The sequence below is a fragment of the Podarcis pityusensis genome (genome assembly GCF_964106645.2).
Source record: "Podarcis pityusensis genome assembly, chromosome: 9".
Lineage (NCBI taxonomy): Eukaryota > Metazoa > Chordata > Lepidosauria > Squamata > Lacertidae > Podarcis > Podarcis pityusensis.
Window position 1 is genome coordinate 59780748 of NC_138034.1, and position 14044 is coordinate 59794791.

Here is a 14044-nt window from a genome sequence, read left to right on the forward strand (position 1 = left end):
AAAAAAAGAAAGAAAAAGAAGAAGAAGATCTGCAGAAGGGATATGGAAGAGACTTAAGGGCCTCGGACATAAGACTTCCAGATTGATGGACTAGATGGAATGGACAGTAAGGACTGACACGACCCGAGACCAGGAAGAAGAGACGTTGGATGAAGATTGGAAGAAAATTTATAAAGAAAATTTTTTATTTAGGGAATTAGCCTAAAATTAATGAATATTAGGGAAAATGTGGGAATGAAACTATATGACTCTAGCAGAAATGACATCAGGAGTTATGTATAACTGAGTATTAAGTTTTAAGCTTTAAGGTATTTTATGGTAAGATAAGGTTAAATAAATTAGGGTAATTTGAATAACAGAATATGGGGAAAGATGGAAAGGATCTGTCGAGTTAATTAACAGGTTAAATTGCAAAGATAAATTATTTAACAAAAATGGAGAAAGATGGAAAGAATTTGCTGAAATAACTAACTAAACTAGAATACAAAAAGGGAGGTGTGAGGAGGTCAATGAAACAAGCAAATGGAAGTTGAAGATATGTAATGTGGGATTTGTGTTTTTCTCCCCTTCCCCCCCCCTTTTTTTACTTTCTTTTTTGCTGTATTGTTGTATTGGTTTTTATGTTTTGCGTTTTTTCTTCTTTTTATGTATTGCAGTGTTGTTCTTTATATTTTTTTCTTTTTTGTAATTCTGAAATTATTAATAAATATTATTTTTTTAAAAAAAATTAAAGCAGCCAACCGGACAGGAGCCACTTACACTCGTGTAAGCGGCTCCTCTCCTCTCCCGCTCTGCTTCTCTCCCTCCTCCCCGGCTGGGCTCGCTGACAGGAGCCGCTTACACCCGCTTTGCTGTTTCAAAGCAACCCATGGACTGCTCACGACTGCAGCAGATTCCCCCGCCATCCGTAGGCATTCACTCCATAACACGCACAGACATTTCCCCTTACTTTCTAGGAGGAAAAAACTGGGTGTTATGGAGCGAAAATTACGGTACATCTAATGAGCCTCTGTATTGGCTACTGCAACTCGTCTCTGCTTTTATTATGTTGATTTAAAAAAACAAAACAAAAATGGTACTTTATGGTTGGTTTTAATTGTCGTTTGCTACCATGAGCAGCATGCAGTCAAAAAAAGGGCAAGAAAACAAACAAACAAAATTAACCATAAACTTTTTGTGTAGTTGGAAACTACAGTCATGCCATCTTGGATTCCATGATGGGAATTTAAGAAAATCTGCTATATATTTTTTGGAAAGATGTTCTTTAATCCTTTATCTTCTTTATACATACCCTTCAAAGTGTCCCAATTTTCCAGGGACAGTCCCAGAATTACAAAAGCCACACTGACTACCAATTTCAACCAGGAATGTCGCTATTTTCCCTGCCAGTGCTGAGCTCACGAAGGAGGATGAGCCAGCGATTGTCGTAAACAACGGTAATGGCAGCTGCTGCAGCTGCAAGAGAGCATCCCGTTGCCTCTGCATGGCTGCCGCTGCCAGCCTCCTCCCTTGGGCAACTTGTGGCAGCTGCTGGAGAAGGGAGGAGGAGGACGAGGAGGAGTAGAGGTTTCTGCTGCTGCTTCTGAGGCCCTGCACCTTGCGATGTGCTGTCCCTGAGGGGCAGGCAGAGGACAGGGCCGCCTTGAGTGGGAAGAAAGGGGGAGTGAAGTGGAGTGAAATTCAAGGGTTCTTGATTTTTTTTAAAGTGCTTTGTGTGCCTGCATCTAATCTTGTCCCTTTCTAAAATTTATTTATTGGTGTGTGTTTCTTTTTGTCAATCTGCCAAAGAATAATACAAAATCAAATCAATATTAAGGGGTTTTCTCAGGATGGCAGGGGGCATGTGTGCTGGCGACACTCACCCTTCTTCTGACAGGAAATGCTCTGTGGGGGGCGGAGAAGGGGATCAAGGAGGGTCATTTGGGGGAGGAATGAGAAATGTCCCTATTTCCATATGAGGAATGTCGGAGGGTATATACATATCCGTTAGTAATTAGCTACTGCTGCTGTGTTTGAGGAAGACTCATGTTTAGAAATTTGGGAATTTACACAAACTTACACTGTGGGTTTTACCACTGATTTGAGCTTTCTATATTTTGCGGCGGGAGGGGGGACAAATTATATGACTCAGAGCTCTAGAACTCTGCCTGTTCTAGAAGAGTCCACGACAGAGAAACCACCACTTCCTAAGCTCTGCCAACCAGGCCTGAATTGCCAGGAAAGAGGACAGAGTCTCAAAAAAAGATGTGCTCTCCCAACGCCACATTCCCAGCATGTTCACACTTCTGTCTCAGCAGCATCTACGCTGGCTTGATCATGTACACAGAATGGAAGATGGCAGGATCTCTATGGATGTGCTCTCAGGGGATCGGACTTCAGGCACTAGGCCTGTAGGCAGACCAACTCTACATGACAAAGATATCTGCAAATGTGAAATGAATGCTGGCGACATTAAATGTGTCATATGGGAATCTCTTGCAGACGATTGCAGTGTCTGGAGACAGACAGTCAGGTTGTGCATTCATAGCAGTGACCGGAGAAGGAATGATCATTGGGAGGAACACAGAGATAAGTGCACCTGTAACAGCAAAACCAGAGACCTTCATGTGCCCCACCTGCAATAAAACATGTCTCTCTAGTATCAGTCTCCACAGCCACAGCAGGCATTGTAACTCTCCAATGAGAATTGACTTTACCCCCAAAGAAATACTTTTCCATTGTCTCTCAAGACAGGAAGATACCAACTGCAACTGCAGGATTGGGAGGGTACAAAGCAGAGCCATTTCTAAAATTTAGCACACAGTAATGCCAAAGCCAACAGAATCAAGCCTCTTTAATGCCTGGAATTTCACCTAAATTTATGTTGCAGTCTCAGTCAGTTGCTTGTACAACAGATGCCATATGAATTAGCAAGCACGGTATATCTCTGGTGTGGCAATGCCTGCACTAACTCATGAAACACAGCAGGAAATAACGAAAGCTACAGGCTATTGCTCCAGTTGCTCAGTCAGTTGTATTGTCCTAATTTTGCGTTACCTGTTTTCAGAGCTCAAAACTTCCCGTTGCCCTGGTCTGATTCATGGCACTGCACCCAATAAGTCCTCAGCCAAGACATAAAGAAACAAAACCCAAAGAATCTGGCACCAGACGTGAGCAGCAATGCTGAGTCAACAGTCTGTGACCCATTTGGAATATGTGAATGAGCATGGGTCGGAAGGCTGACTCAGAAAATGGAGAGGATAAATGACACTGGGGAATAATATAGGTAGATTTGAAAGCTGGAGGGAATGGGGAACGTAGCCAAGAAGGTCAGGGAAGAGTTGGTAGGTCTAAGACAAACGGAGCGGAAGCGAAATGAGCCGACGGGGCAGGCAACATGTCAGCGAAGTCAGCCACAGGACCCAAGGGCACTGCTGAAGCTGAGGTCAGAGAGGTTTCTCTCCGACTGTGCCCCAGAATACAGTATTTGCTTTATGCACTGAATAAACTACCTACAGAAACAGAGACTGTTTCGAAGTTGCAGAGGGGAAAATGTTCTGTTACTCTTACACTGTTACTTAATAAACTGGAAATCCTACAGGCTTGAAACAAACTTTACTGATGTTTCATATCTGCCCATTGCAATGATGGGTACTGTAATAATTCTTGATTACATTATTAATTTAATTTCTAGTCCACCGTCCCCAAGGAGCCCACTGAATTTCCCTATTCATGTCCTTTCCTGTTGTGCTTTTGTGATTATTTGTGCTCATGGTGGTATGGGGGGGGGGTGTTATACAAGATCCCCCTTTCAATACGTTCTGCAGCTTCAAAGGTCTTTGGGTAGACATGCTGCTATGTTTCCAGTCCTGTAATTTCCTGCTGAAATCCTGTAACCTCTCCTACCACAAACATCCAGTTGTTGTTGTTGTTGTCCTGCTCTTGTTGCGCTATAGCACAAGTGTGCTGCTCCAAAGAGGAGGTTAAGGGGTGATATGATAGCCATGTTCAAATATATAAAAGGATGTCACATAGAGGAGGGAGAAAGGTTGTTTTCTGCTGCTCCAGAGAAGCGGACACGGAGCAATGGATCCAAACTACAAGAAAGAATATTCCACCTAAACATTAGGAAGAACTTCCTGACAGTAAGAGCTGTTCGACAGTGGAATTTGCTGCCAAGGAGCGTGGTGGAGTCTCCTTCTTAGGAGGTCTTTAAGCAGAGGCTTGACAACCATATGTCAGGAGTGCTCTGATGGTGTTTCCTGCTTGGCAGGGGGTTGGACTCGATGGCCCTTGTGGTCTCTTCCAACTCTTCATGATTCTATGAAATGGCAATGATGGAGCAGTATTGGTGAAGCCTCGCAGAATAACTAAGTAAGTGGAATTATGTGAGTGTCTGGAGGCGGTTGGAGGATGGATGGCGGCAAACAGATTGAGGTTGAATCCTGACAAGACAGAAGTATTGTTTCTGGGGGACAGGAGGCGGGCAGGTGTGGGGGATTCCCTGGTCCTGAATGGGGTAACCGTGCCCCTGAAGGACCAGGTGCGCAGCCTGGGAGTCATTTTGGACTCACAGCTGTCCATGGAGGCACAGGTTAAATCCGTGTCCAGGGCAGCTGTGTACCAGCTCCATCTGGTACGTAGGTTGAGACCCTATCTGCCCGCGGACTGCCTCGCCAGAGTGGTGCATGCTCTGGTTATCTCCCGCTTGGACTACTGCAATGCGCTCTACGTGGGGCTACCTTTGAAGGTGACCCGGAAACTACAACTAATCCAGAATGCAGCAGCCAGACTGGTGACTGGGAACAGCCGCCGAGACCATATAACACCGGTCTTGAAAGACCTACATTGGCTCCCAGTACGTTTCCGAGCACAATTCAAAGTGTTGGTGCTGACCTTTAAAGCCCTAAACGGCCTCGGTCCAGTATACCTGAAGGAGCGTCTCCACCTCCATCGTTCTACCCGGACACTGAGTTCCAGCACCGAGGGCCTTCTGGCAGTTCCCTCACTGCGAGAAGCCAAGTTACAGGGAACCAGGCAGAGGGCCTTCTCGGTAGTGGCGCCCTCCCTGTGGAACGCCCTCCCACCAGATGTCAAAGAGAACAACAACTACCAGACTTTTAGAAGACATCTGAAGGCAGCCCTGTTTAGGGAAGCTTTTAATGTTTGATGTATCATAGTATTTTAATATTCTTTTGGAAGCCGCCCAGAGTGGCTGGGGAAACCCAGCCAGATGGGCGGGGTATAAATAATAAATTATTATTATTATTATTATTATATGTGTGGACAATCCAGTATAAATCAGTGACTAATGCACTATTACTATGTCAATGACATGTTGTAGAACAAACCTGTAAAAAAATCACCCGTCTGGAAGGGCCCATAGACAGTTCACACACTACACTGGCTGGGGGATAGGGTTGCCTCTTCCATGCTTCTTTGCTTGTTCAGCTTAAGGCGTCCACATGTCTTTATGCATTCATCTGCATGCTCCTGGGAAAGCATGATTTTAACCATGCAGAAGGAGATAAATGCATATAGGTATGAGGAGGAAGTCTGTGCAGGAAGCTGCAGCAATGAAGCAGGTCTTTCTGGTGGCCATGCCTCTTCTCTCAGCGTGTTGAGATAAAGCAGAAATGCTGGGGGGGGGGGGAACTGTGGGCTTGGTGAGGAAAACTGAGAGAATCAGGAGAGTTGAAAAGGAGTTGAATTGTTGAGACACATTCCCATCCTGTTCACAGAGTGAGAAGTTTGGGGGAACAGAGATAAGTGGATGGGGTCCTTTAAAGAAGCATCCCCCCCAAAAAGGTGAGAGGTGAAAAATTCTCATTGCTTTCTAGTTGCCAGAAGCCTGAAACTAGTACCCATGAACCAGGTGCTGGCTCCCTCCTCTCTCTTCTGTTGGAGTGCTAGCCGGGGGAAAGAAGAGCAGGCAATTTAGTTCAGAAATGAATAACATAGCCTGTCATTCTCCCATTCTGGGGAGTCAGATGACACTGGAGGACCAATCAAGTAGCAGTGGTTGCGCTAAAGACCTGAATATGTTTCTTTTTACTTCAATCCAGGCACATGCCTTGGCCCAGTATACCTGAAGGAGCGTCTCCACCCCCATCGTTCTACCCGGACACTGAGGTCCAGCGCCGAGGGCTTTCTGGTGGTTCCCTCACTGCAAGAAGCAAAGCTACAGGGAACCAGCCAGACGGCCTTCTCGGTAGTGGCGCCCGCCCTGTGGATCACCCTCCCACCAGATGTCAAAGAGATAAATAACTACCTGACATTTAGAAGACATCTGAAGGCAGCCCTGTTCAGAGAAGTTTTTAATGTGTCACATTTTAATGTATTTTTAATCTTTGTTGGAAGCTGCCCAGAGTGGCTGGGGAGACCCAGCCAGATGGGCAGGGTACAAATAAATTATTATTATTATTATTATTATTATTATTATTATTATCCCTGACGTTTAGCCGGCCAGCTTGGCTCTATCTGCTTGACTTCAGGATACACATTTGCCCTCAAGTTCATCGCCTGCCACTGCCAGGTTTCTATTCTTTTACACTCTCTACCACCACAGTTTCTCTGCTTGTCTGCCTCTAATCTTATTTCTCTGCCACGTCTATCTTGCTTAGATACATTTTCCTTAGCTGCTCATTAAGCTTACCCATTCTCACCCTCATTTCAGGATTCATCTCTTTACTCAATCATTTTTCACACTGTTTTCTTATTCCGTTCATTCTTTTCCAAGCTACTTTCATCATGAGTCATAGATTCATAGAACTGCAGAGTTGGAGGGGCCTCCAAGGGTCATCTAGTCCAACCCGCTGCAATGCAAGAATCACAACCAAATAATTCCTGATATTGCAATCCAACCTCTGCTTAAAAACTTCCAAGCAAGAAGAGTGCATCATTCCATCCACTGTCAAACAGTTCTTAGTGTCAGAATGTTATTCCTCATGTTTCATCAGAACCTCCTTTCTTTTCTTTGGAACCCATTGGTTCAGCTCCTAACCTCTGGAGCAGGAGAAAACAAACAGGCTCCCTTTTTCATCGGACAGCCCTCCGGTTTTTTTTTCTTGTTACAAAATTGTACACACATAAATCATAAAACATGGCATAACTAAAAGAAAATGGGTCATGTCTCTTCCCAGAATAGAAGCCTGTAGGCAGTCTTCTTTTTTCCCTTTTCTTCTTCTTTTAAACAAACTCTTTAAAAGGCATAGTCTCTTTTAGGAGCTTAATAAATTGCACATACATGTATTCATGCAAAGCATGTTCTCTGCCACATAGCCAGGTTTGGGGAATGTGTAGCCCTCCAGATGTTGTTGCACTACAACTCCCATCATCCCTGACCATTGGCCATCTTGGCTGGGACTGATGGTAGTTGGAGTCCAACAGCATCTGGAGGGCCACACAGGTCCTGCATCCCTATAATAAGAGCTGGCCTCCCTGTCATTTGCTAAGGTAATATTCCCCCCCCCCCTTACCTTGCTGCACGAAGGATCCATAAACAAACCACATAGAGTTGTAGAGAGTCGTTGAAGTCATTGATCCCATTTGCAGACGTGGTGGATTGAGCCAGTTTAAGAGGTATACCAAAAGTCCGACCAGCAGTACAGTGCCAGCTATACAAGCCCAGAGGGAGAGGTCAAATGGTGCTAAGCAGGCAAACATGTCCATTGTCTTTTCAGCCTTCTGAAGCAGCACACCCACTGAATAGTCCATGTAACGGGTGGTAAAATCAACCACATTTTCCCGATCCGGTGTGATGGTTAATGCGGAAATGCCTATATCAGCTCTCTGCGGGAGAAAGAGTGAGAGAGAGGAGAACATTCATTTTCATGAGCAATAGAAAAATTTCAAAACCGTCATTTGATTTGTAGCCTTCAACCCTATCTCAGCAAAACAGTTGCCCAGATTTGTTTATTTTAAATATATTCCTTATACATCCATCCAAATAGCAACTCTGCTAAGGGGAGAGAGCAGAATAGATACAAACTTGGCTATAAGCTTTTTTAAAAAATTAGTTTTTATTAAGGTTTTTTTGTGTTACAAAGCAAACAGATAAACAGGGAAGGGGAATCTCTTGTCTCCACTTTCAATTCATAGTCGTTTTCACAGTTTGTTTGCATTTGGTGAGAGACACTTTTGTCATAGACATCTTGCAGTTGGGGAGAGGGTAGGAGAGAGTGAGGAGAGAGTTGGGAGATATTATTCTTTTGCCTATTGGCATCAGGTTATTTCTGAAAGTTCAAAAAGAAGCAGATATTTCAAATGTAAGTGATGGGTGGGAAATAAGTGCTTTTGGATGTTTATCTTGGTCTTTCTTATGGACACCAGTGTCACCACTGAAGCAAACTGGAAACCCTTGTGAGTAGTTTAGGACTTCTGTCAAATTAAGGTCTTGTGCTGTCAACTTAGAAATGAATTCCACTCTGCTCAACAGGACTCACTCACTAGTGCTTAGGATCACAGCCTTAACCGATTCACCTGTTCCCTTTTATTTAAATACATTTGCATGTTGCCCAAGCCGCCATAGCCTTTTGAGATACTGAAGAAATAATTTACAATTTAAAGTGAGTGTGTGGGAGAGAACATAAGGAATCTGCTTTCTACCAAAACTACCGTGTATAAAAATTTTCCGTGTATAAGATGCCCCCATGTATAAGATGCCCCCTATTTGGGGGGACTCCAAATTAAGAAAACACCCCTCAGCACTACCTGTGTATAAGACAAGCCCCAATTTTAAACCTAATTTTTTGGTTAAAAAACCTAGTCTTATACACGGAAAAATACAGTAATCTTTATGAAAAATACTTAATGTGGCATTTCTACAAAACAAATCCAGTGGGAGAAGTGGGCTGATTTTTGGAATTTTAGCTACGATTTTAGTTATGATTTTAACCCCTTTTGTAGTTTTGTATCCAAGTCTATGCACTTCCTGATTGAGCAGAATATTGATTCAATCAAATGCATTTGTGATTATTCTAGAAGTTTGTTTGCTGCACTAAACTACTGGTACCTCTGAACAATTAATCCTAAAACTTTTAAAGGCTTTGCATTTTTTCTTAGACTGAGTTTGATGTCTTATATAAGATCATCTTTGATAGCCATAAACCTAACATGAACTACCTAAGAGCTAATTGGGTTCATGATTCAGAATGCAACAATGGAAAGATGCCATTAAATCATTAACCATATCATCTGTTATCTTAGGCTCATTCAGCAAAATGTTGTACTTGAAATTCACCGGCCTTCAAAAAAGCCTTTTGTATATAAGAATTTTGAAAAATAAGTGGTGCAGATATGATGGCTCACAAGAGACTCTCATCCGTATAATTTGGAAAGGCCCTACTATTGTGTCCTTTTAGAAAGATAGCATCGACAGAAATAACGCACTCCTGTCCTTCAAGTCAGAACTCTCATTTAAACATCTTTTTTCTGGGACACATCCTTGAAATCTGGAAGCTCCAAAAATCTACTATACTCTGCACTGCCAGAGCATCATTTGTAGCAAAGCATATTATGTTGCAGTTCTGGTAATCATGTCCTTTGCCTCTAATCGAAAATTGGGTTGAAGACCTTTAAGACTTCTCCATTAAAAAAATGAATCATGTACTGTAAGACAGAGAGATCAGATAAATTTAATGCAATTTGGCAGCCTTTTCTAGAGTTGTTTTCTAATTGAATGTTACTCTTTTGCTGAGGTTTCACCCATGCACAAAAAGACATTTTTAATTTAATATTTTCTCATTATGTCAAAACTCTGCCTTTTTTTGAAAACTAAATGCATTCTATTGGGAAACGTTGACTGGTTAAAGGAATAGATGTGGGGAGTAGTGGAGGGGGGTTATTTTTGTTTTATCGCCAAATGAGAAGATAACAACACTGTTCTCATCTCTCTTATTGTACTATCAGATTTTGTGTTAAACTCCTACTGATGTGAAATAACATATTTGTGATAAAAGAGTGCTTAACTGTGGATGGACGATGCCAATAGGCCTTTCGTTGAGTTGTTTGTTATACTTCTGTTTCTTCAGAGAACTCCTTTCCTGCCCTTCAACCCAACACAGATCATCAAGGCAGTTCTCAATAATAAAAGTGGAAACCAAAATTCAAAACACGTAAAACCAGATCAATAAACACAAATCAATAGCACCAACATAAAAATAGCTGTGAAAACAGCAGCAGCAGCAACATTTTCTGAACTGGATCAGCTTGCTCCAAAGCTCCTGTACCAGAAAAAGGGTTGGGGGAATCTACTATATACATTGGAGAAGCAGAGGTGTGGATGAGCCCAAAGTCAGGCAGGTGTCAAGTTTTAAGATAGCAAATTAGGATAAGAAAGCAACAGCCAGGCAGACTTCTCACACTGAAAGACATTGCTCACTCTGAAAATCTAGCTGGTATTCAGATGCATATTGCTGATGGGTCTCAAACCCTTCCCCTGCAGATTGCTCTGGCTGATTGAGTGGACTCGACCAATAGTGGGCCCAACTGTCAAGAAGGCAGTTTCTGCACATGCTGCATAGGGAAGTGAGGGGCAGCTGGGAAGGAAGCCCATCTAGGAGAAGGAAAACTCTGATCCTAAACCTCTAATGCCTTGCAGGATATGTTCAGGAGAAGAAAAGGCTAAGGAGTAAACCAGGCTTCCTCAGCCTCAGCCTACAACTCCCATGATCCCTAGCTAGCAGGACCAGTGGTCAGGAATGATGAGAACTGTAGTCTCAAAACATCTGGAGGGCCGAGGTTGAGGAAGCCTGGAGGAAACCATACACAAATCCAGAGAGGAGTGCCTAAGATGGTTGGGAGGTGCCTTGTACGCCTCCTTCCAGTAACTCCTGCAACCAAGCTGGTGCCAAACGTATTGTTCTGCTTTCCTTTGGACCACAACAGCGAGGCCAAGAGGGGGCTCTTGTCATCTGGGCAGCCCTGGACCTCCAAACTCTGCCCAGGCTTGTGCCCTGGGGAGGCCACTTCAGTGCCACTAGAACAGAGGTTTGACTTCACCCCCATTGTCTTTTGTGATAGATGTGGATGTCGACAACAACGACTTAAGTTACATCATACCCCCCCCCCCCATTTCAGTATGCATATTACTTCACTTGTTTAAAAATGGAGTAAGCCACCCCTGCAGCGTATGAGACCCCACTGCTGCATGGAGTGCTGGACTTCTACCCCTGTTCTGAAGGCACCACTAATTCTACAACTATTTTATGCTGAACCTGAATGCAATACCTCCTCTTACTGCTGATTACTGGCTTAGCACAACTACAGTTTCCTTTTTTAACAGAGCTCTCTGATGCATGCCTGCAATTGGAGAACTGCCTTTTTTAATCCAAAGAACCACACATCCTGTCTGAAGTGAATCAGAACTTTGATTACAAATTTATTACAAAAGAGTACAATATACTGTTGGTTTTCCTTTGTCTTGCAGATGTTCTGGTTGCAAAGTAACTTCAGAAAAATGAACATCTCCCGACATCCCTGGCAGATGTTAAATAGCACCTGAAAATGAAGTTACTATACCATATGGCTACCTGTCCTATACATAACAACCACGCTGCCTTTGTTCCTTCCAGACCCATTTAAGATATGAAGAAGGCTATTAATACATCCCTTGATCTAACCAGCTTACTGCTCAGCACATCTCAAGAGACAGGAGTCACAACTTCAGTAGGTGTTATTTTAACTTTCTTTTCACATGTGCCATTATAATTGCAGCAAAAGCCAAAGATGGTGTTTAAGGCAGTCACGTTAATGTGTTGTGCTTTTTTTTTTCTTTTAAGGAAATTAAATACTGAATAAGTGACTGACTGTCCTTTTTTGAAATATGAAAAGGAATATTTAAATGCTCAAAAAGCTTCTACTCATTTGAATGAGCTTTGCCTGTGATTGAAGTTGTGTGAGGCCCTTTATTAGAAGCTGAGCAGAGTGGAGGTGGGGGCAGGAAGAATGCGTGAATGGTTGGATCTGATCAATCAAGATACAACTGTATTGAACATTGGGGATTTTCTTTCATCTCTGCCTAATGATGGCAATGTATCCTCCTTGCCACTCTGTAAAGTGAAATGTATCTGGCATCTAAAGTCGCACAGAATGGTCTGTGTAGGAAAGAGGAATGGATCCCCTTTGACTGTTCTATATATTCAGCACCATTGATCACTAAAGGTTTTCCTGGACATATTGGCTTGAGGGGACTGACATTTTTCTGTCATGAGGAAAATGCCACTTATACATTAACCTAGCATATCAGGGAGTACGTGAGTCTGAATATGGTACTTGTGCATGTACAAGGAATATTTAAACATTCAATCTCAAAGCCGCAGCTTGAAGACTGACATTTATTTATAAAAATATTTGCATATACCATGATTTCATTTTAGAAAAATCCAAGTGCCTCACTATATATGTGGGAATTTATGTTGAGTGGTTAATGTGCATACCAATTGACCACTGCACATATTCACCAGGCCTCATGGAGAATGTGCAAATAATCCTTCCAGGAAGAGGGCATTGTGCACATTTCCTGGACAATATACTGTATTTTTCGCTCCATAAGACGCACCCGACCATAAGACGCACCTAGTTTTTAGAGGAGGAAAACAAGAAAAAAAATATTCTGACGAAACAGTGGGTGCGTGTTTTTTTGGTGCAGGCTGCAGCCATGGACATGCTATGTGATCTGATGGTGAATTTGGGGTGAATTTGGGGTGACCCAATGTAAAAATCCTGAGGATCCATGGGCTTTACCTCCCCCCTCCCAGGCAGCCTCCGCTAGCCTCTCTCCCGATCCCACCGATCGTGGGAGTTTCCTTTCAACACTCCCTTCCCTCTTGTTTGCCTTAGTTTTTTTTCCTTACCTGGAGCAGATTTTTGCTCCTGCTTTACTTGTAATTTCTCTCCTTATTGCTTTAGCCTTCCTGTTTTCCCCCCTTTGCAAGTGTGCTGTCTTTACCTCCCCCCTCCCTGGCAGCCTCCTTTATCTCTAGAGTCCCTTATCTCTCTCCCTGATTGGCAAAGATCAGCGGCTTTGTTTCAACACACACTTCTCTCTTTCAAAAAAAAAAGCATGAGCTGCTTTTTGCCCCTGGGCAATTTGGCTCCAGGGATCATGCATTCCCTCCATAAGACGCACAGATATTTTCCCTTACTTTTTAGGAAGAAAAAAGTGAGTCATATGGAACGAAAAATACGGTACATAATTTCCAATAGGCTTTGGGAAAGATGTATGAGGCTACCACCTTGCTGAATCTAATTGGCCTGGCTCTGATCTGTACTTAGGTGGGTGCCTGAGAACCACATGCACACCATTCTGGAAATCCCTGACAAAAGAAAGGTGAACTATATATGTAAGAACATAAATAAAATTAACAATGTAATTCATACCCTCCAAGTGTCCCTATTTTTCAGGGACAGACCCAGAATTACAGAAGCTGTCCCGGTTTTCCTTATTCCTCTCCTCCATGTCTCAGAGAACAATTAGAAGTGGTCTCTGTGTGTGTTTGCGTAGGTGCAAAAATGGAGTCTTGTTTATTCTGAAAATAAAATACCTGCACTAAATGAATAGAATAGTGATGCTGGCATATGAAGTCCTTCCTATAATTTTGAAGGAAAGGTCACCAATCCACTTTAAATTCTTTTCTTGTGAAACACAGGGAGTGTTGACTCCTTTATTGTAAAAGGAGCTTTACATTGTCTACTCAGAAGTAAGTCCCACAGTATTCCCAGTTAACTGGGTAAAGACTGGGCAGCCTTACACTGCAGGCCCAAGTGTTTTCACTCAGAAGTAAGACCCATTGAGTTCAATAGCATTCCCACATTTCCATTATTATTAATAGCCTACCTTTCCCCCTGACAGGGACTCAAGGCAGCTTACAGCTAAAATTTTATTTCATTCTGTTTATCTGTGGAAGGTGTTGTACACAATCCCTTCCCTCACACATTTTTTTCTTTACAACAGTCCTGAGAGGTAGGATTGGTGGAGAGGTTGTAATTGGCTTGATGTAGATGTATATATGACATCTACATGTTCGGCCAGTTAAAACATGAGAGAAGCTTCCTGATGTAGAAT

The 14044-nt window shown here is 42.8% G+C and overlaps 2 protein-coding genes across 8 annotated transcripts in view; both read right to left on the minus strand.

Moving 5' to 3' along the window:
- SMARCAD1 (SNF2 related chromatin remodeling ATPase with DExD box 1) overlaps nt 1-14044 on the minus strand; it is a 390786-nt gene that overhangs the window by 328599 nt on the left and 48143 nt on the right. The window lies entirely within an intron of this gene.
- Nucleotides 1-14044, minus strand: part of GRID2 (glutamate ionotropic receptor delta type subunit 2) — an 847049-nt gene that overhangs the window by 164863 nt on the left and 668142 nt on the right. For all 7 annotated transcript variants that reach the window (XR_013990460.1, XR_013990461.1, XR_013990462.1 and 4 more), the window contains exon 11: nt 7458-7770. Coding sequence is in view for 4 of the 7 variants with exons in the window: in XM_081020726.1 (XP_080876852.1) it covers nt 7458-7770 (313 nt within the window). In the remaining 3 variants the exon portion in view is untranslated. The remainder of the gene's footprint in view (nt 1-7457; nt 7771-14044) is intronic.